The 22743-nt window shown below is 37.5% G+C and overlaps 1 protein-coding gene across 1 annotated transcript in view; it reads right to left on the bottom strand.

Moving 5' to 3' along the window:
- Positions 1 to 22743, bottom strand: part of Itgbl1 (integrin subunit beta like 1) — a 249211-nt gene that overhangs the window by 102628 nt on the left and 123840 nt on the right. Inside the window, exons 4-7 of the mRNA XM_006978782.4 lie at positions 17458 to 17580; positions 13179 to 13319; positions 10497 to 10637; positions 274 to 420 (exon numbers count right to left, since the gene is read on the bottom strand). Of these exons, the coding sequence (XP_006978844.1) occupies positions 274 to 420; positions 10497 to 10637; positions 13179 to 13319; positions 17458 to 17580 (552 nt within the window). The remainder of the gene's footprint in view (positions 1 to 273; positions 421 to 10496; positions 10638 to 13178; positions 13320 to 17457; positions 17581 to 22743) is intronic.

Raw genomic sequence — 22743 nt, 5'->3', positions numbered from 1 at the left:
ACAGAAAACGTGTGTGTGTGTGTGTGTGTGTGTGTGTGTGTGTGTGTGTGTGTGCCCACATGAAGAGAAAGAAAGAGGCAGAAAGAGAGAGACAGATTGTCTTTGTCCAGAAATTTCACTGATCTGAGTGGAGTTTACCAGTTTTGAAAAAGCAACAATCTTTCTTCTTTCAGTTATCTCAGCCACCTTCTTGGTAAGGTCCATGTGGATGGCATTCATTTGCCTCACACTATTAGGAAGTAACGACAAGACAAGACAATTGGCTTCACTTACCCCTTCCAGAACAAAGCAGGTCAGAGCCACTCTGGCACTTCTTGGTGCTCTCCTCAGCTGACAATGGGCAGGACCGTGGGTGCTCACAATTCTTCCCATACCAGCCTGCTCTGCAGTCACATCGTCCACAGTTACACTGTCCATGACCTTCACAGTAATGGGGAGGAGGAGACCACATGAAGATTATATAACCAGAAATATTTTATAGCTTTTATTCTAGCAGTGGCTTTCAGAAGTAAGTCAGGACCTTAATTTATACACCACTAACCATTAAGTCAAAGGAATATTTTATCTAAAATATTAAAACAACTGATGTACATTAATAGATCAAAAAGAACAAAGAAAAGCAACAAGTATGGATAAAATAAATGGGTTAATAAGGTTTTAAATTTGAGTCTATAAGATTCTAGATAAATGTGATTGTATTGGTCTACTGGGAAGTAAGGGGTATATTTGATGGATTTGCCAGTTAATTCATATGAAGGAGAACTATAAAAATAGAACACAATCATTTTTTGAAGTAGTTCTTTTTCTTTCTATTGAATCACTCAACTGATCTATATCTACTTAAAAGAAATAAGGAGCCACAAACTGACAACCAAGCCATGAAATTGAGAATTAGGGAGAAGTTGAGATCCCCATTCATGAGCTTTACTAAGCTATTACATATATATGTGTGTAATATATATATGGTGGAAGTGATTAGAGGAGTCAAAGGATGTGACTATATTGTAATTTATTTTTTAATCTATGAAAGTGTACATATTGAAAGTACATAGGAATAATGCTGTTCTTCACATGCTGACTGAGCAATGATTACCACAATCAAGCTAATGGCCAGATCTCTCACTCCACACAGGTGCCTATGAATACTCTAGATCTATCTTCCCCACAAATCTAAAGTATACAGAGCACAGTATTATATTCACCATGCTGAATGTTATGACTTCTGAACTTATCTGTAACTTTGAAAGTTTATATGCTTTGATCAATACCTCCTACCCTTCAGTGCTTGGTAAACACCCTTCTACTCTGTTTTTAAGAACTTAATATTTGGTAGCTGGAAAAAATGTCTCAGCAGTTAAGAGTACTTGCTGGTCTTCCAGAGGACCTGGGTTAGGGTTTCAGCAACAACATGGTGGTTCACAACTATCTGTAATTCCAGTTTCAGGGGATCCAATGCCCTCTTCTGACCTCTGTTGGTACCAGAAATGCAAATAATACAATACATGCAGGCAGGCAAAACACTCACACCAAAAATAAAAATTGTGCAAATGTAATAAAATATAATCTAACATTCTTAGATTCTGTACAGTTATGTTCTATGTCTGTTTTCTTCATGGTTCAGCCATGTTATTGCAAATACCAAATTTCTTTCATGGAGAACACTATTCCACCATATGCACCTGTGTCTACATATACATATATCCTTCACCCATTCATCTAGCCACAGCCCCTTGTTTTTAAACCTTGGCTATTATGAAAAACAGCACATAAGCAGGTAATGAAGATACCACTTCAAGATAATGATTCCATTTCTTTTGGAAATGTACTCAGAAATCTTTTCCTTCTGTTTCCTCCCTCCAAAGTTGCACATCCACCTGTCTCTGTTCTCTTTTGAATTCGTGGCCTCTTCTTTCCTTAGAAATGATAAAATTCACATTGTAAAAGTTTTTTAACCATATACTGGCCTGGTTCTTTACAATGATAATATTATGGGTCAGAGTGAAATGGTGTAATAGTGAATATTAATTTATTAATTAATGATTAATAATCATTAAGTGTAAATATTTTAAATAATAAATTGAATTCAATGAACATTTCTTGAGTCCCTGTTACATGATAATCTGTTCAACAATGTGCTTTCATCACTAATTCTCTATAATTGAAGAAGATATGTTATTGACAAATACTTATAATTTGTGAGTATTTAGTATTTTGATCATTTAGATCTTCCAACACAAGATTTTTACTTACTTTTTGTACTTATTGAAAGTTACATTTTATAAATCATTTAGTCCCATGACATTTTTGCAGTTTATCTCAGCTTAAGAAATTAGTTTTAGTTCTTAGTTTTAACTGTCAACTTTATTAAGTCTAGGGTCACCTACGAAAGAAGTCTCAGTTGAAGAATTCTCTAAACAGATTGTCTCTTGGGCATTTCTGTGGGGGGACTGTCTTGATTTTTAATTGATATAGGAGGTCCTACCACACTGTGGGCAGCACCATTCCCTGGGCAAATTTGACCCTGAGCCAAATAAAAAGATAGCTAAGTGTGGGTCTGTGAGAGAGCTGGCAAGAACCCTTCCTCTATAATTTCTATTTCAAGTTCCTGCTTGAGTTACCACCATGATTGCCCTCAATGGTGGACTATGACCTGGAAATGTAAGCCAAACAAATCCTTCCAATCCCTAAGATGCTTTGATCATGCAATTTGTCACAGCAATCTAATGAAACTAGAATAGCATCTTTCTTCTCTGCCCTCCTAAACATAAGAACAATCAGAAATGTATGTATAAATAATTACTTTTGAAATAAAAAGCTTTAACACTTAAAGTACAATTTATTCTGCTGTTTTATAGGAGCAAGTGTCTTTGAAGCACTTGGACACAGGCAAGAGATTCAGCTCAGGGACTGTTAGATCTGTACGGACACAATACAGGACATACTGCCATCCATCCCTAGGCTAGTTGACATTCTTAGCAGTAAAATTGAAGGAATGGTTAGATTGGAAGAAAAGTCTTACTTATTCTTGGAACTTTTAAAATGGTAAAGTCTGAGCAAAACATCTAGTAGACAAAAATGTCATTATATCCCTAACTTACCCAAGAGGATAACACCTGCTGCTGTGACCCACAGGAATCACAGTCAGGGAGAATCTTCTCCCATCACACACAGAGGAAGATCCTTTCCAACCCAGAGAGGACAAAAAGAAGCAGAGGAGAGTACAGACTGTGATCTGCACCACAATTTCTGGTGTGCCTGCTATACTTGGTATTACGAAGTTCTTGAGGATGACTCCTATGAATTTAGATTTCATCTCTGGGCATGTCAACCCTAGCTTTTAGCTATTCAAAAGCCTCTACAATCAGTCATTTACTCATCCATATGAGTTAAAAGACTGTGTCATGGGTGTGACTGGCTCTGAGATCACAGGCATTGCCCTTCAACAGGAAGTGCCAAGGTGGGAGAACACTCTCTGGCTCAAGATGACTGCTCACTCTCCTGAACCATCTGGGTAAGTATATGTGTTTTCTCTTTCATTTTCCCAAAAAGGATTCAGTATTAGCCAAAAATGTTTAATCTGGGAGACATTAAAACAGGAGAGCAGTACCTAAGTCATACAAGATGTATGGAGTTCTCCAGAGCTAGTGAACATACAGCAGCTGGTGTAAATGATGAAATCTTAAAGTGACATATTTTCTTTTTTTATTAATGTGGGGGAAGCAATATATCCTAAGTCAAATATACCAATGAGGAGCACACAAGAAGCAAATGCAGAATCATAGGGAAGTTTTTGTAAATCCAGTCTACAATGATGAAAGATGGAGTTAACACTGGCAATGCTAAACTGGGTGTGTTGCTTCGGTCTGTAACCCCAGCACTCCAGAGGCTGACACAAGATGACTTTTTTCTAGCTTAATGTCAATCTGGGCTACACAATGAGCTCCAAGCCAGACCTGCCTATGGAATAAGACTAAATCTCAAAATAAATAAAGAAATAAGAGTACTCTTGACTAATTTAAACATTTATTTAAGATTAACTTATAATTTTCAAACATGATTTTTACTTCTCAGTAGTAAAAGCTCTTCTCATGTCTTGATTTTAAGAAGTATGTTCTATGCTGTCAAAATAAATTTAGAATGTTAGTGATTTCATTCTAAATAAAACTGCATTTCCTACAAAAGATTTTTAATCCATATAGTCAGAAACTCATTTAGAAGTGTAAAGTATTGACACCAGATTGCCAGGAAGTGGCTGAGTCAGAAAAGTACTTGGAAGAACAAGGTATTGGTACTGAGTCCTAAAGAGGAAACTAAGAAATAACACTGTGGTCTCTTTTCTAGAGTTAATAGTTCCTCAATTCCAATCAAAAAGCCCAGCTAAAGAGAAAGGGATCATTGGGCAGAAATAAATTCAGGAATATAAAGGTTTGGTTTTGATTAAAAAAAAAGAATTTGAAGTAAAAAATACATTTGTCATGAGAATCAGTTAGTCTAACACACTACAACATACTATTAATTTTTTAAGGCAAATATGGGAGAAAAGGCTTACCATAAATAAAAATAGGTGTTTTACACTTGACTGACATGTGCCACTGTCCTTTCCTAGGCCTCATCAGAATTTAATCTGTCTTTCAAGTAGACAGAACCAAAAAGGACTCTAACCACACTGATCAGAACATAATGCTTCCAGGCTAGTTTGTCAAATCTGTGTATGTTTAAGCCTGTAGGAGTTAGTCACATTTCTTCTAACAAATGTTCTTTAAACTGCATAGGCAGATCAACAAAATTGAGATGAAAGATGTAGGATGTTGTTGTTTAACCCTGATCTCAACATCAAAGTGTTAAAATAAAACCATTCTCAGATACCCTGTACACATGTGTACATGGACACATAAACACACACATACCTGCACACATATATATGGACACACATGCATGGACACACACACATGAATACACATGTATGCATATATGCAAACACGTTCACACAGAGATGAGTTTGAGTATAATCTACCTACTCCAAATGTAACTGCCACCCAGGCTATTGCGCATGGTCAAGAAGGTTCACAGAATGAGTCCTAATCCAGTAGCATGATGGCCATTCAAAGAAGGCACCACAAAGGCTATTCTAGGATGAGTGTGACAGACAAACACAAATTTCAATTGTGAATTATGTTCTCTTGAGTTACAACATTTAATTCTAAAAAAAAAAAAAAATCAGTATAAATTTAGCTAACTATATTTTAAATATTTTTTTGTCCTGGAAATTTTTTTTTTTTCGAGACAAGATTTCTCTGTGTAGCTTTGGAGACTGTCCTGGAACTCAGTCCGTAGCCCAGGCTGGTCTTGAACTCACAGAGATCTGCCTGCCTCTGCATCCAGAGTGCTGGGATTAAAGGAATGCACCACCACCACTTCTTTTTTTTTTTTTTTTTTTTTTTTTTTTGGTTTTTCAAGACATGGTTTCTCTGTGTAGCTTTGCGCCTTTCCTGGATATCTCTCTCTCTGTAGACCAGGCTGGCCTCGAACTCACAAAGATCTGCTTGCCTCTGCCTCCCGAGTGCTGGGATTAAAGGCATGTGCCACCACTGCTCGGCCTCTTTCTTTTTTTAATCTAAAAAAAAAATTATTTATTCTATGTGTTTTGTGCATCATGTATCTTCATCCCATTCATTCTCCATCCCTTCACATCTGTCTTCTGCCCTGCATACCTTTCCCCCAAATAAAACAAAATTCAAGAGAAAAAATGAAGAAAATAAAATGAGAAAAATTTTAAAAAGGGAAGGAATTAAAAAATCTCATCAAGGAAGCTGCAGTGCAAACCAAATCGATTCATATACCCCTTGTCCATACATTTCCACTGCAAGTGTTCATCGCAAAGAGTCATCAGTCTGGTTTGAGGCCCCTGGCCTCCACTACATGTTCGCTGCTGGGCCCTGACTAGGACTCTTCCTGGACAGACTGCTGCTACCCTGTGTTGAGGAGATCCTGCAGCTTTGGGTCTGTGGGTCTGGTCCCTTCGTGTGTTCCAGCTCCAGCAGATCATAGATGAGGTGGATGTTGGGGCAGGCCAAGTCAGAACCCTAGGTCTGGGCCTGAGCAGCTGTAGGGTTGGTCTGCCGCATGGGAAATGGGATAGCTCTCTCAAATACACATGGATGTAAACCTTGATGGTTACATGTAGCTACTTAAAATTGACACAAAGGCCATCAACAGGGAAAATTTTAAGGGAATAAGGTACGTATAGCTAATTATTTCTATAATTTTTATTTTTTAAATCTATTTCTGTATCTATTTTTTCCATTCAAGACAAGGTAAAATGCTATATTTAGTAATTTCCTTCTATGTTTTTTTTGATGCTGTAGTAATCTACCTTTACAAAATTTCCCAAATAGTATAGTTTTATCATACTATCCCATTTTCTAAACTAATGCAGCCCACATTATGCTTCCATCAATTTGGTATATTGAACAAGGATAAAGGTTAAGGCCATCCTGGAGTATACTGTTCTAACTCAGTGGTTTGAGAAATAGAATGGTGGGGAGTCATTCAGAATCTTGGAGGTGGAGAGGTGACTCAGTAGTTCAGAGAAATTGTTGTGTTTTGAGATGACCCAAGTTCAATTCGTAGTGCCCATATTGGGTAATTCATAACTGCATGCAACTCCAGTTCCAGAGGATACAATGCTCTATTTTGGCCTCCAAGGACACTTGTACACACATCTCACACACACACACACACACACACACACACACACACACACACACGAACACACACACACACACACACACACACACACACACACACACACACACACACACACACACACATGAGAGAGAGACAGACAGGCAGATAGACTGATAGACAGAGAGACAGAATAAAACAAAAGTTAAAAAAACTATTTCAAAATCAGGAAAGAAACTGAGTAAAGCAGCTAGCGTAGACAGTACTAGTATTGACATTCAGTTACACCCTTGTCAGCTCAGTCATATTCTCACATTCTTACCTTGAAGAAATCTCGGGAGCATATTAATGTCTGGTTCTTTCTGTGTCATCTCACAAAGGTATTGGCATACTTGAAAATCAAATGTATACCATCCTTCCTATACTATGGTTGAAAGAGGTAATTAGGAAATCTGCACAATCTAATGGTACTCGGCATAATACAAAGAATTCAACAGGTACAGACAGAATTCAGAAATCCTCCAGCAACTGATGCCTGCCCTAGGTCATCATGAAGTTCAGAAAAAAAAAAACTGAGCTTTGTAAGAACTTAGGCATCCATAGTGCAGTTCCTCCTCACCCAGTAAAATTGAATGACAGCATTTGCATCTGCTGCAGACTAAAATCACATGAGTGCTTGGGCTACCTGTATTTTTAGATGACAATGTCAGGGTGAATACCATCAAAGTGCTTAATTCCCATGAAATTATTTCCTTTTCTGTTAAAATGTAGGTAATGTCTCCCTTCCTGAGTTGGTGCAAAAATCAAATGTAATGAGCTGTAATTGCAGAACTCTGTGTCTGACCAAGTAAGGATCTCTGCTCATGTGAGTTTCTTCTTTTCAAATTTCTTTTCTTAAGTGTGGAAGCCACACTGGCCATGTTCAAACACAATTACACACTGATATCTTGTGGGTCATATCACAGTAGACCACTATCACTTCTTCCTACCTCTGTCTGCACCCACAACATGAAACCACATATGAAGGATGAATCATTCTCTCTCTCCCACTTCCAATCCCACCAGCCATGGAGCCATAACTACTCAACCACCTTTCCCTGGAATCTACTGGTTAGAAAAGAGTGTGAAATGGGAGGAAAAAGGAAATGAGGCAGAAGGGAGTAAAGAGGTTAAGTTAAGAAAACATGAATTTCTGGAGACACTCCACCTGCTTAGCTTAGGAGAGTAGCTCTAAGCCTGAGTAACATACCACAGGACCTGAGTTTATGAAAGGCTAAAAAGGTCAACTATGGAATCATTTCTCACCTTCACCTATTGATCAATCTCCACAGAGTGTGGAGTGGACCAGATCACAGTACAATGAATGATCACTACAATGCAGTAATTATGAATGACCAAGCCCATTCAGACATCAGGATCAAGATCATATGGATCTAATAAGGGAGAATGAATTCATGAAAAAAGAAGAGTGACCATCATATCAGCATGTCACAAACTATCTCTCTCTCTCTCTCTCTCTCTCTCTCTCTCTCTCTCTCTCTCTCTCTCTCTCTCCCTCTCTCCCCCCCCACACACACATCTTATTTAGTCGTTTAATTTGTCTTCTCATTTTATATAGTCTATAATTCGTGTTTGCCTCTAGAAAGCATCAAAAACTCAATGGTGTTTCATGAACCCCATTATAATTTAACTTCCAACTCAATGTTCACAACCTTAAATTCTCAATTTTAGCCTCTTCCACATTCAGTAGGATTTAAAAAGTTAACACCTTTGGCTTGCCGTTAGTCTCACAATGTCCCAAAACAAATGTGAAAATTTCCTTCTATAACCAACCATTGTAAATGGCACCAGCATTTGCTCAGATAACCAGGCTAGAAATGAGATGATGGTGGCAGCCTTCTGTCTACATACATCACAAGCTCCCCATTGACCATATAACATTATTGTTCTACGGCAAGCCAGCTTTCCCCTTGGTGATCTACTTCCTTCCTCCTACATTCTCGTCATTTCACTTTTGTCCCAAGTATTATATTCCCCCCATCCTGTCTAGGATGCCCTCTTTATATTTCATTATCTGAAGGCCTACATTTAAGACAGAATTCCACATCTGTGATCCAGTAGCACCTTGCCATGCATGCCCACCTCTGTGAATAGACATATCTTCATAATTAGACTGCTAAACAAGCTCTTGTCCCCACAGCCTCCATGTATGCTTAGCATATAAAAAGCACTCAGTAACTGTAAGCTTTTTAAAATAACCAATATAGTGACACTGATGATACAGGAAAGCACTCAGATTATATAATAAATAACAAAAATTCTCAAAAGATTATGAGTAAAATGTGCTCTGATGCTTGAGGGGTTTTCAGAGGAGGGAGTCCTGCAGGAGAATGTTCTGGAAGCAGGCTTTCCCCAGCCTGTGAAGTTACACAGTCATGATTATGTAGGACAGCTTTTTTAATCTCCCTTTGCTGGCAAATGTTCCAGAAACCAGAGGAGTGCTTTTTTTTTTTTTTTTTTTTTTTTTTTAACCTGCATGTACCAACCAAGCAGTCAGATTAAAGAAGCACACATATATAAAATAACTCTGCCTTCCAGATTATTAAGCAAAAGAGCTTAAAATCTTCAACTTCACTCCGGAAGAGTGCATGCATGTGTATAGGTACGCACTCCCTTTCTTGTATGCATGGTGACCAGAAGGGGACATCAATTATCCTCTATAGCTCTCTGCCTTATTCTTTGAGATAGGGTCTCTCAAATGAAACTGGAACTAGGCTGGAGTTACAGGCAGGCAGACAGCCATGTCTAGCTTTTTTTGGGGGGCGGGGGGGTTCTGGGAACTAAACTCAGGGTCTCTTGTTTATATGGTAAGTGCTGCTACCCAATGAGTCATGTCTCTAGGCCCCAGATATTTTCTTCCTCTTGGTCTGTATTTTGTGAACTCTGTGAAGTCCCAAGACATGTTTACTTCCTTCACTGCTGGACTCAGTACCCAAGACACAGCTCACAAACTGGCATACAGTATTTGGTCCATAAATGTTTAAAATATAAAATGTTTGGGTCATTAACACATATTCAATTCTACATTTCACAATAGAGCAATTTTAGTAAAATTCCATCAGTTTATGAATATATCATCCCCAAGACTGTATTGTCCTAACTTCTGGCATGTCTCTTGCTAATGGCCAGCAGGTCTGCTAGTTCTGCAGTCTCAGAGTTTAATGGAACAAATATTTGGAGCTAATGGATCTCCTCAGCAAGGGATCAGGCTAATTTTAAGAGTGTAGGTGGGTTTCATCTTGAGCCTTTGCAGAATGTCTGAAATCTCTAGAGGTTGCATGTGGGATGACTCATCCCTAAGGGGCTTGAGGGCCAGACTGCCCAAACAAGTAAAAAAGATCCTTTCTGAGAGCCAGCCTGGGTCTGCCTGATGGTCTTAGCAACAGCAGCTGAAACATGATCGGGAGATGACCTGGACCAATGAGAGGCAGCTATGTCACACCAGCAGATGCATATTCATCAGAGCCCCCCCACCCCCGCAGCGTGGGGTGGAGGGTATATAAGGCTTGCCTCTTCCTGAATAAACTGAGCTTGTTGTTTCAGCATTCTCCCAGAGTCTGTGTGGTTTGACTCTGTGCCTACTTGGCCCCCACCCCTAAAGGGAACAACAGCAAGGACCCTGCCACAGTTGCATGCATCACTGAAAGGAGCATGGCAAAATACAGAAAGCCTAGAGATCCAAGTTCAGCTTCTCTGTATAGGTGAGATTCAGAATGATTCTGCGAGATATGGAGAATCAGGAGCTACCTTACCTGAACAGAAATCATCAGAATACCGATCATAAACGGCTCTGCAGTCCCTTTCATCGCACTCGCACGTGTCCCCATGAATGTCTCCCCAGTCCCCAGTTGGATCAACATCATGGCAAGAACATTCACCACAAACACATGTTCCTAGATGAGAAGAAATTAATGTTACGGCAATCCAGACAAAACAAAAAGTATAAAGAAAGCATCTTCCATAATTATTATTTAAAATGTTGATTCTTTTATATTTCAAAATAAATATATTTAGATAAAAATATTCTAAGAAGGGGAAAACCATCTAAAGTTGATGGCAGTGGTTTCTTAATAAGTAAAAGTTATCTATAATTATGTGATATTATTTGATAGGCCATTAGCATTGTGTTAGTTTCTCTCAAAGTTAATATTAAAACAATTCATATTTTTGTCTGCAAGAAACTTAGAAACAATTTGACAAAAAGTAAAGGTAAAAGTAACAGAAGAACTAGCAAACTCAAAAATCATTATTACCAACATTTTGTGCAGTAAGATATAAATGACTTAAGAGTTGGAGAAGTGGTATGTGAATGAAGTGTTAGGAGTAGGAAGTGTGGATATCCCCGGAAGGGGAAATGCTTTAGCCAGCCCTAGAGTTAGAATCTAAGGAAACTGAGTATGATGACAAGTCAGGATGGTAGGGTCCTGGACACCTATGAAGGAAGACTATTCAAGTTTGTTAAGTCAGTTGAGGCTGGATTAGAGAAGTAGCTTGAGACAGAACTGAGAGGTGTCACCATGCAGGTGGGAGATTTTGTGTTAGAAAGCATTTAATTGCCAATAATATTTTCTTTGCATAAATTGTAAGTGTCAGTCTTTAGGTAGGTAACAGGCAAATTATTTGGAACTAAAAGAAATAAATTTCTTCATTGCTTCTTTAAATAAAAAATAAGTAGCAATTTGACTAAAACTTTAAATTACAAAATAAAGTCCTAAGATATGAACAAATTTGTTCTTATCCAAAATATCTGAAACACAATTATTAAAAGAAAAAAAATGAAATATATTTAAATACATTCAAGTCTGAAATTTGTATTGGAACCAAAACAGCCTAGAAATGCCCAAAAGACTAAACGAGTAGAAGGGAGTTATCCATATGTATGCATGTAGAAAGCAAAAGTAAGCAAAGTAAAATAAAAAAAAAGAAAGCAACAACATATAATCATTTCTTAGGTATTAACTCGTAAAGTGTAAATATACCTAACATAAGATAGGTAAAGACAGAGAACAAAAAATATCATAGAGAATTAGTGATAAACATGACAAGGGCTGACCATGCAAACAAATATTACTAAGAGCTGGGGGTGAGACCATAAAAATGAGTTAAAATTATTTTAGATGTTAGATTATCACTAACAATGAAGTATGATCTGGAGGCTTTGACGATGTGGGTATATACTACAAATGTTGGATATGAAGCCAACCAGATACAAAGGATTTAGGCAGAAGAGACATGCTTATGAACACAAAGTAAGTTATTGAGATTTGTAGTGGGAAGCAATTCATTCACGTAAACAGTGTTTCACTTGTTTTTTTCTTTCTTGTTTGTGGTAAGCCCAGGATTTTTGACTTCCATCTTCTATAGACTCTTAACTCTTTCTCTATCAATATTTAAGACACTGTGTCAGTGATTTCCCTGTGAACATATGAACATAGTCTATTAAAATGACTTGCACCTTTATAGAAATTGAAAAGAAAGCTTATAGCTTTCTACTTTAATGGTTTTAAAGAAAGCAAAAAAAGCCACTTGTTTATCACTAGGTAGGCAATGAAAAACTAGCATGGCTCTCTTTTATCAACCTCCACAGTGAAGGAAAAAATCAGGTATTTGCAATAAACAAACAAATGACCCCACTTAAACTGTGCTGATGAGAAGATTCAGTGAGTAAAGGCATATACAGCCATGTGTGGCACCTGAGTCTGATTACAGGGCCCACATGGTAGGAGAAAACATGTTGTTCTCTGGCCTTCAGAGGCATACCATGACAAATGTACACCCACACACATATATACACGAGCACACAAAATACATTAATAAAATGTTTTTATTTTGATTTTATGCCAGTAATTAATAACTATAAATTATATTTGATATGCATCAGTATTTAAAATTTCTGCTTTATGTCAGTCTACAATTCATGGAGCCATTTGTTACAAGGTTTCTATTATCTATTGTATTCAATACATTTTTAGTATTGCACTCAGAAGTTAAGTTCATTTATACGAATTCTGCATTTCAGCCAAGCCTTCCATTACCAATAATTAAGACAGGAGGATTGTCTGACAACCCTCTGGATAATCAAACACTCATGCTGTAGATAGTTCTGTTAGTCAAGAAACATTAACACAGCATCTCCAGGAATTGCCTTTTAGCTGTGCTGTACCAGTTTTGGACAGATGCCAAAGAAATTCCAGTCCTCATGCTGAGTATTTCCTCAGAAAAGCTTAAAGCATGACAGCAAATTTATTTTTCCTTATCTATTCAGTAAAGAAGAAGAACAAAAAGACTGTTGGTATCAATGTAGGTTTCTAGCAAAGAAAGTGATTATGAATAATGATGCTCCCACACTGAAGGATATACATTGAGATGAGGTCTTAACAGTGATGAACTTTGTTTACCACCCAGTCACGTAGTAACATGTATGAGTGACGCACCTCTGTTGTTGCAGATTTTGCCATCTGGAGATGTGCATCTTCGCTTGCTTTCCCAGGGGGTGATGTCACACTGGAATTCACATTTATCTCCATGCCAACCAGCCTCACAGTAACAGTTTCCACAGTAACACTTCCCATGGCCTTTACCCAAAAAGAATTTTATACAGTGAGGAAAAAAGCAACTTTTCAAAGCAGCATTAACTTTCTATCTCTTCAAAATCATTTTTTGCCTTTGAAAATATCAAGGGCTCCCAGATCCTTACTAAAAATAATCAATTTATGTATTTTTCTCTCCCAGTTGAGCTTATATATGTATAATTATACAAATAAAGGCAGCCAATGTATCTTTGCCTTAGCCTACAAGGAAAGTGATTTAAGAAAAAAAGCATTTGTAAAGAAATGACAAGAACGACTCTTGAAGTCCCTTACTCTACCATTTGAAGTATATGCATTACTTGAATGTATGTTAGCCTCATTGTATGTATGTTTCTTGAAACAGTCATTAAAATTGTTCATTTGAAATCAGCCATTAAGAAAGTAGTAGTGCATATTTACTTAGATATTCTTTTTTCATGGCTGAAGCATTCTCAAACTAGAGGAAATATTTCATTTTTTCATTCTACAGTGTCCCACAGCTGTTGTGTTGTGGAATATTATTTAACTAGGGAAAGATGTGTTTAATTTGTTCATGCTGCAGAATATTACTTTATCTGTGTAAAAGTATGTTACTTTTGTTTATGCTGCATTTGTTTAATTACGTAAAGATGTGTTGCATTTGTTTCACCTTGCCTGCCTAAGGCACATATTGATCTAATAAAAAGCTGAATAGCAAATAGCAAATGGCAGGAGAAAGGATAGGCAGGGCTGGCAGGAAGAGAGAATAAAGAGGAAGAGAAATCTAGGTTCAGGAAGAATGAGAGAAGAAGGTGGAGAGAGAGGGAGATACTAGGGGTCAGCCACCCTGCCACTCATACAGCCATGGAGTAAGAAGGAAAGACATATACAATAAAGAAAGGCAAAAAGCCCCAAGGCAACAACATATACATAAACAGAAAGAGGTTAAGGTAAAAGAGCTAGACAGAAATGAGCCTAAGCTATGCCAAGCATTCAGAAAAAAAAAAGTCTCCATGTCATGATTTGGGAGCTGTTTGGCACTCCAAAAGGAAAAGCCTGGTACACACATTATTGTGTTCCACCATGTAGAAAGTTCCAAAGTAAATCAATAAAATACAATGCATTCTTGGCTTCACAATCAAACTCCCACTCTGGTGTCAAGAGAATACAAATGAGAGCTAAGAGTGTGCCAAAATGCCACACTACAATGGCCACTTTGCTATAATCTTACATGTTCTCTTGTACATCCCACAAAGCCATCTGCAACGAACTGTGATCACTACATTTCCATCCTGAATGTCTATCTGACCCTCTCCAAACAGCTCCAAAATATTTACTTACCTTCCAGTTCATTTTCTATGTGCTCTTCTCTTTATAATTATCCCACTCAAACATGGATAAATGTCCTCTTTATTTTCTATTATAGACTTTTTTAATCATAAAAGTTTATACTTTGTGAGACTCTGACTAAAGCATTTATTCTTCATTTTCCTTCTTCCAGGGCCATAATTCTGGGATGGCCATGGAAACATGTCTACTTGGCTACTTTTTAATTGCTTACTGGTGTATTTTTTTACTGTAATATTATGGTATCCTTTATTAATATTTTATTATTAAAATAAATGTCTATACTTTATATGGAGGTTCTTAGAATATTTATGAAATTCAATATTCAAAAAGGGTTTGTATAAAAATAATCATTAAGATAAGGGGTTAATTGTGAAAAGAAACAGAGTGGGGGTAGGCCTAGGGAAGAGGGGAAGTGAAGGGAGCTGGAAGAGTGGAGAGAGAGGAAATTGTGGTCAGGATGCATTGTATGAGAGAAGAATCTATTTTCAAAAAAAAAGACAAGAAGTTAAGTAGGAAAGAAAACTCATGTAAATCTACACTTTAATGAAGGTATGGAAAATAATTCAAATGAAGGGTGAGAAAAGACTTTAAGACAACAAAAGAATCTTAAAATAAAATGTAAGCTTCAGGATAACACATATCCTAGGCAAAAAATATAATTATACTGTATATATAAACGGATAGAGGAAAATCTTTTTTTTCTGTGTAGTATCAATGATAGACTATAAAATCCTTTCTCAACAGATTGTTTTTATGTGAATGACGCATGGAAAACTCCAGGATTCTGAGCAGCATCACTCCCACAGAATGTTACTGGATGCTGGCAACTGTGGTTAGAGATGCTGCATGATGAAGTTCCAAACAAGTGGAAACACCAAGTAACAAAGTTGAAAGTTAAACATATCCTATTTTATTGTTTCAAGTTATTTTTTTAATTTGCCTATACAAATAAGCTTTGCCTCAGAGATGTATATCAAAACTCATTAGTCCCCAAACATTTTCTCTTATACTTTTCTGATAATCAGCTGAAAATAAAACATATAGATTGTAAATACATCATGTCTGTGGATGTAACCAACCGCCTTATTAAAATAAGAAACACAGAACCAATGTAAAAGAGAAAGCCAAGAGGTCAGAGCTCAGAGCTAAAATCTTACCTCCTGCGGTGCTCCTACCTCTCTGAAAGAGAGCTACTTCCTGTGTGTATGTCTTTAAATAGTCTTTCTGTTCTGCCTTCTCATTGGTTGTAAACCCAACCACATGACTGCCTCGTCACTGCTTATAAGTACAGCCCTCCAGGTCTTAAAGGCGTATGTCTCCAATGCTGGCTGTATCCCTGAACACACAGAGATCTATGGGATTAAAGGCATGTGCCACCACCGCCACACTCTTGCTATGGCTCTAATAGCTCTGATCCCTGGGCAACTTTTTTATTAATATACAATTAAAATCACATTTCAGTACAAATAGAATACCACCATAAATAAGCTTTGCCTCAGAGATGTATATCAAAACTCACTGGTCCCCAAACATTTTCTCTTTACTTTTCTGATAATCAGCTGAAAATAAAACATCCAGATTGTAAATACATCATGTCTGTGGATAATTTAACTGCAAAACCTTTTCAAAAATGTTTTAAGTAGAGTCTGGCCTAGAACAGTGGCTCAGAAGAGTTTCCCTTGCATTTGTTTTAGCCTGGCTATGCATGCAGGTGACCAGAGACAAAGGTCATTCCAGTTATAATAAGGCCATTTGGATAACACTACAAGACTATCTGGAAGCCACAATGGTGTTAAGAAATTGGCAACCTGTCTTATGGTTGTGATGGCTTCCCAAAGCTCTCTGATACCTCTGGTTTCTAGTATCCCTGATCTTGCTAGGATATGCCAGACCAGATTAAGTAGGATAAATCCTTTTGGAAACAGCAGAGAAGAGTTAATTTAGTTAGTGACTCTCACTCACTGCTGTCTACTACCATTTCATTGTGCCAGCCAAAATTGCAGATGAACATTCTGGGCAAGAGCTTGCCATGAGAGGAGCAGAAAGGAAACTAAAAGATAGGTGGTGAGAAGTCACTCTTCTCAGGGAGCTGGAAACTCTAGGGCAGGCATATGGTGTCAATGGTGAAGGGTCAGAAACACAGTTCTAGTATTGACAGACACCAATCAGGAGGGTATCATAGAAGTGGGATAGCCCTGGACATGTTGATCATGTTACCTATGTCTCTGTTTCCACTGTTTGAGTAGATACAATTGCAGAGTGATTCTTTTGGGTATCATAAGACATAATATATTGCATATAAAGTGTATGTTACGCCCTTAACAATAAGGAATGGGCAAGAATTAATTCAAGAGAAAAACAAATACTGAATGATGGTGACACAGAAAATGTCAGGAGAGTATTATCTACATGTAGTGGGTGCTAAGAGAGGAGCTAAAATAGGGCATGGAACTGTCTAAAGACTTTTGATTTAGAAAGAGAATAAAGTTAATACAGTTAAGAGATAAGGAAAAAATAAGACACAAAACAATAGTAGCTAATGTGAGCAAAAGAAATGCTGTTCTAATAGAACTACTTCAGAGTTGTGCTGCTGGCTTGTTGCATCACTAATGTTGTTCACCTCTGGAGGCAAACTAGTTTTGCATTTAAATAGTTCTAGAATACTCTGAAGGCCTTCATTTAACTCTTCTTACATGACAGGTTTTCCAAACACAGGTTCAAACCAAATTGGAGGAGAAGTTTATATAAAGAAAAGTATACAATGAAATGGGTGAAAAACAGGGGCTTTTACATTGCACATACTTAACATACATACCTCCACATACTTCTTCCGTTTCATCATCTATGCATTCTCTATCATCACACTCACAAAATTTTCCATAGATGAGTCCATTTCCATCTGAATTATCACACTTGCACCTACCACAGTGACATGTACCTAAAGCCGTAAAACAATGAGAAGAATGTCACACACTAGAAGTGATAAGTAATGATGCTTTCCCGTATTTCTTTCAAGGAGATAAAGAACTCAAACCAATTTAATGTTGCAATTAAACATATCTGTGGCTACGGTGAGGTAGAGGGCAAGCTACTTATTTTTAGATTATTGTGGCACAGAAATTATAATTTGTACTTCACAGTTATTACTGTTGACCTCTAGTAGTTTAATGAGCATCAGTGTGACCCCTCAAAACATGGAGGTTCTTATATGTGTCTTTTGAAACAAGTAGTGAATGAATATTTTCTAATCACCTGTACCCAAGGGAACTAAAATACTTTAAGCTTCTGACTGAAGGAATCTTTCTCATCTTCTCCACCAGTATTTGTTCAATGTTTTACCTTATATTGGAGCATAGTGTTTATATAATAAATACTTAGATAAATAGTAAATAGCAAATATTAATAAATGTGCAAATGAAAAAATTATGTACCCTGATAATGTCACATCTCAGCATTAGCTGACATTTTTGTTCTTAGGATGACAGGACCACAGTGGGTTTTCTTAGGCACAGATTCTTGGGACTTCAACAGAATTTCAAGGCAGTTCAGAGAATGTTAGAGGTCCTGGAAACATTATATCTACCACAAGCCACATACTCACCCTACCAGAGTATTTAGCTACATCCCACAAGATTGATTTTACTGAAAGTAACATTTTAATGAAACAATACTAACAAGTCAGATGTCTAACCATTCTAATAAATAGTTTTCCATTTTGAATTGAGCCTCACAACAATTGACATATGAAAGCTAAGAATTTGTGAGTTATCAGGATGGCTCTAATCTCTGGAAATTCAACTGACAATCAAGTCCTCCATAGGAAATAAGTGTGGCAAAATAAATAGAGAAGTGCAAATGCTGCAAAAGCACGTAGCAAGGAAATTCAGCTGAGAGCTGGAGGTCAGAGAGAGGGTCCTGAGGAAGTAGCTGAGAACTGAGAGCTAAGCTAAGTCAAATAAATAAATAGATGAATAAATAAATAAATAAATAAATAAATAAATAAATAAATAAATAAATAAATAAATAAGACACAAAAGCAAAGCCTCAGTGGTTAAAGAACAAATACAATAGGACTCAAAAGTAGCATCAAATGAACAAAATTGCTAGATAGAAACTATGTAGCTGATGCTAAGGATCTCCAACACCTGTGTTTTCACAAGGGCCACAAGAAAAGACATACATCTGGATTAGTTAATTCTTGTTGTCACATGGAACATGAATTGAAACTGGGAAAAATGGGTGCTGAGAAGCAAATGACAGAATTCTTATTATCATGCCTTCTACATGTTTCTGCTAACCAAATCACCTGTAAGTTGCTATTATCTGTAAGGCCCCTTCTCATAAAATCACAAATAAACAGTGATTTTTGCAGAATCTGACTTTGTTGTTTTGTACCTTGAGGGAACGTCTATGAATCTGACATATATTAAACTCAATTCTCTTGTACTATTTTTTCCTGAAACTTATTTTAATTTATACATATTACTTAAAATATAGTGTTATAATTTTTGGTACTGCTTCATTTGTTTTTTCCCTCATTATCACCTTTCTCTTTTACTTTCACATCTCTCCTTTCTGTTTCTCTGCCACCTACATATTTAGTCATTAAGATTTCTTGTGACCTATTATGCTTCTGTCAAAGTACTATAGAAGATAATAAGATAAAGAAAATTACATAAATCAAAGATTTGCAGAAAGAAAATGCAGATGATATAAATGTACACCTCCATATTTTATAAACATACAATGCCAGAAACTACACAACAGAAACACATTCATAACAGTTTCAAAGTAAGTGTTATACAAAAATGATTGATTCTGCAAGAGGAGAAAGGCATTAGGAAGAAGTCAATTCTTAAGTTATTGCTGATAAATGGAAAAAAATCCAATAAGTGAATTGAAAGGCCAAGAAAATTTGTGATGATAAGAAAAATTAGTAGATAATTATGGTGAAAAATAAAAGAATAGGTAAGAGTCTGATGGGTTTGGATGTAAGGGTATAATGAGTACATGTGGCAGAGATAAAGAATTGAATATTGGCTAAGGATTTTAGATTGTCCTAGAATACCAGGAGCCTGCCATGGTTTGGCAGCAGAGAATACCTTGGTGAGAGATGCAAACACACAAGTCAATTTCCGTCCAGAAATATGGGCAGGAACTGATACTGCCTCCAAGTTTCATGACTCCTCACTGATGTCTTTTACTGGCAGGCTCATTCCCATCCACACATGTGAACCATTCTTCACCAAAGTGGGAAGTCTCCAACAGCTTAGAGACTTCCTGTCTCACCATCCAGCAGAAATCACATCTGAGCCTCCAAGACATGGCAGATGGGAGCCCAAGCAGAAGTGCCAGACTCCTGTGTTCCTGCTGTGTCGTCCTACATCTCACTCTTGGTTGCCAGTCAATCACACGCTAGGACTGGTAGATTTGTACTTGATTATTTTAGCTCTAGTTTTTCCTGCTGCCTAACAAAGCTGGTTCTCTCTATGATGACTTACCAGATTTGAATACCAATCTTCCCTCTGTTCTAAGGTGCTGAGGCTTTACCTTGCTCTGAACATTGTCACCTTTCTGGTTCTGATATAGAGAAAGCTTCTGGAAGTTTTGTTCTTGGTTCCTTCTAAACATGCCTTTCAGTTTATGCCCCACAAGAGTTACCGCCCCTTCCTCTTCTATACCCAAACTGCTTCCAGAGAATCAAATTATAAGAAAAGACAGAATTACTAAGGGAGATGTTTTAGTTAAGGTTTCTATCTGTGTGATGAAGCATCATGACCAAAAGTTGGGGAGAAAAGGGTTTATTTGTCTTATACTTCCACATCATAGTTCATCATCACAAGGAGGTCAGGACATGAACTTAAGCAAGGCAGGAACCTGGATACAGAAGGTCATGCAGAGGTATGGAGGACTGCTGCTTACTGGCTTGCTCCTCATGGCTTGCTCACCCTGCCTTCTTATAGAACACAATATCACCAGCCCAGGGAAGGCACTGCGTGCAATAAGCAGGAACCTCCCCCATCAATCACTAATTAAGAAAATGCCTTACAGCCAGATCTTATGGAAGAATTTTCTCAATTGAAGTTCCCTCTGTTCCAGCATGTCAAAACTAGCCAGCACAGGGAAGTATACAATCTGGAGTTGCTGGTAATGAAATAGGCTGGTGAAAATTATTGTTAAAGGAGAAGTGGGTGAGAACAAGATTGTTAAAGGAAACCAAAAGACTTATACATTAAGACAAAATGTGAAGGCAAGCATTAAATGTAAATTTGAGTACAACTTTTCCTTTTGGCCTACGAATCTCGCTCCTGATATTTATCCTGATAGTAAGATCTCCAAAAGGAAGAAAATGCAGATAAGCCAAATAATGCCATGGATTATTATTTATAACTTCCAAATAATAGAAACTCTAAATGCCTAAGTATAGGAGGCACACTGAGTAAATAGCATTGCACAGAAAAACTCAGTACTAAGCTGTTGAGAAAAGAATAGAAAAGACTCAAATACTCAACTCTCATGTGGAGTTGAGTGTCAGAGGCTGACTGCTAAATAGCAGTGGTCTTGCTGCCTTGTATGTGAAGGATAAAAGAAAAATCCTGGTTCTGGAGAGATAGCTCAGTGGGTAAGTGTGCTTGCTCTACAGGATGAGGGCTTGAGTTCAAGTCCCCAGCATCTATGTAAAAAGCCAGACAAAGTTTTGTGTGTTTATCACTTCAGCACTGGGAGAGAGAAAAAGGTGGTCCTAGGAGCTTACTGGACAGACAGCATGGTTTTATTGATAATCTTCCCAGTCAGTGAAAGATCCTGTTAAGGCACTAAGGCAAGATATCCAGCATATTGTTCTGGGCTCTATATACCTGCATAGGCACATACACTTGCATACTCCTGTGCATACACTGCCCGCACAAAACTCAACATCAAAAAATAATGCTTAAAGAGGGAGGATGGCACAAGGGGTGGAGGGGGGAGAAAGCCCAAAGTAGCAATTAGTTTCTTCCAAAGCTAACACTTCCCAGGTGGGAGAGATTCTCTTTTGCTAAAGACTGTGATGAATCTCTGAGTATACCCTCTACATAGTGTTGACGTTGGACCCCTCTTCATCCTCTATATATAAACTTAATAATAATAAATGGAAGAGAGGCTAACGAAAAAGTCCTAAAATAAAAGTAAACAAATGAATAATCTCAATTGTATTTCAAGTAAGTGACATGAGCATCCTAAAACAAGATTAAAAGGAAGCCATGTAACATGAATATAGCTTTGACTAGACCCCTAACCTGAGGCATGGTTGGGGGGAGTTAGGGTAGATGGATGTGAAGTTTAACCAAGTCCATTTTTGTTTTTTGTTTTTGTACATTTATTTTGTATAGTTATGTCTATGAACAATTCTTCAAAAACAATTTTAGATGTAGGTAGTATAGAATTGGGAAAATAAATAAATATATTGATGTTGTGAGAAGGCACCACAAAGGTCAAATTGGGCAACATTTCATTAAAGAAAATAGATAAATGGACAGTAGGTGTGGTGGTTTGAAAGAAAATGGCCCCCAAAAGAAGTGGCACTATTAGGAGGTGTGGTCTTTGGGAGTGGGTGTGGTCTTGTTGGAGAAAGTATATTACTGTGGAGGCAGGCTTGAGTTCTCCTATATGCTCAAATCACACCCAATGGGACAGTTCACTTCCTGTTGCCTTCTGATCAAGATGTAGCCAGCACCATGTCTGCCTGCATGCCACCATGCTCCCTGCCATGAAGATAATGAACTAATACCAAGCACCCCAATTAAATGCTTTCCTTTATAAGAGCTGCTGTGGTCACAGTGTGTTTTCACAGCAATAGAAACTCTAACTAAGACAGTGAGCATAATGGCCCATTATGTTACCCCAGTACTAGGGACAGAGGCAGGAAGACCACACTAAGTTTGAATCTAATCAGGACTCGAGAGAGAGTTAAGCCAGCCTGAGCTACACAATGACACTTTGCCTCAAAAAATTCAAAACAGCAACAACAACATTAACCGCATATACCTCAAAAAGAAAAAGAATAAGAGGATGGCTGTAGTATAGGGATGTGCCAGGAATGTTAATGTGCACCTTTAATCCC

This window comes from Peromyscus maniculatus, chromosome 9 (genome assembly GCF_049852395.1).
Source record: "Peromyscus maniculatus bairdii isolate BWxNUB_F1_BW_parent chromosome 9, HU_Pman_BW_mat_3.1, whole genome shotgun sequence".
Lineage (NCBI taxonomy): Eukaryota > Metazoa > Chordata > Mammalia > Rodentia > Cricetidae > Peromyscus > Peromyscus maniculatus.
Note: the sequence above shows the minus strand (reverse complement) of the source record. Positions and strands in the feature narration are given on the sequence as shown.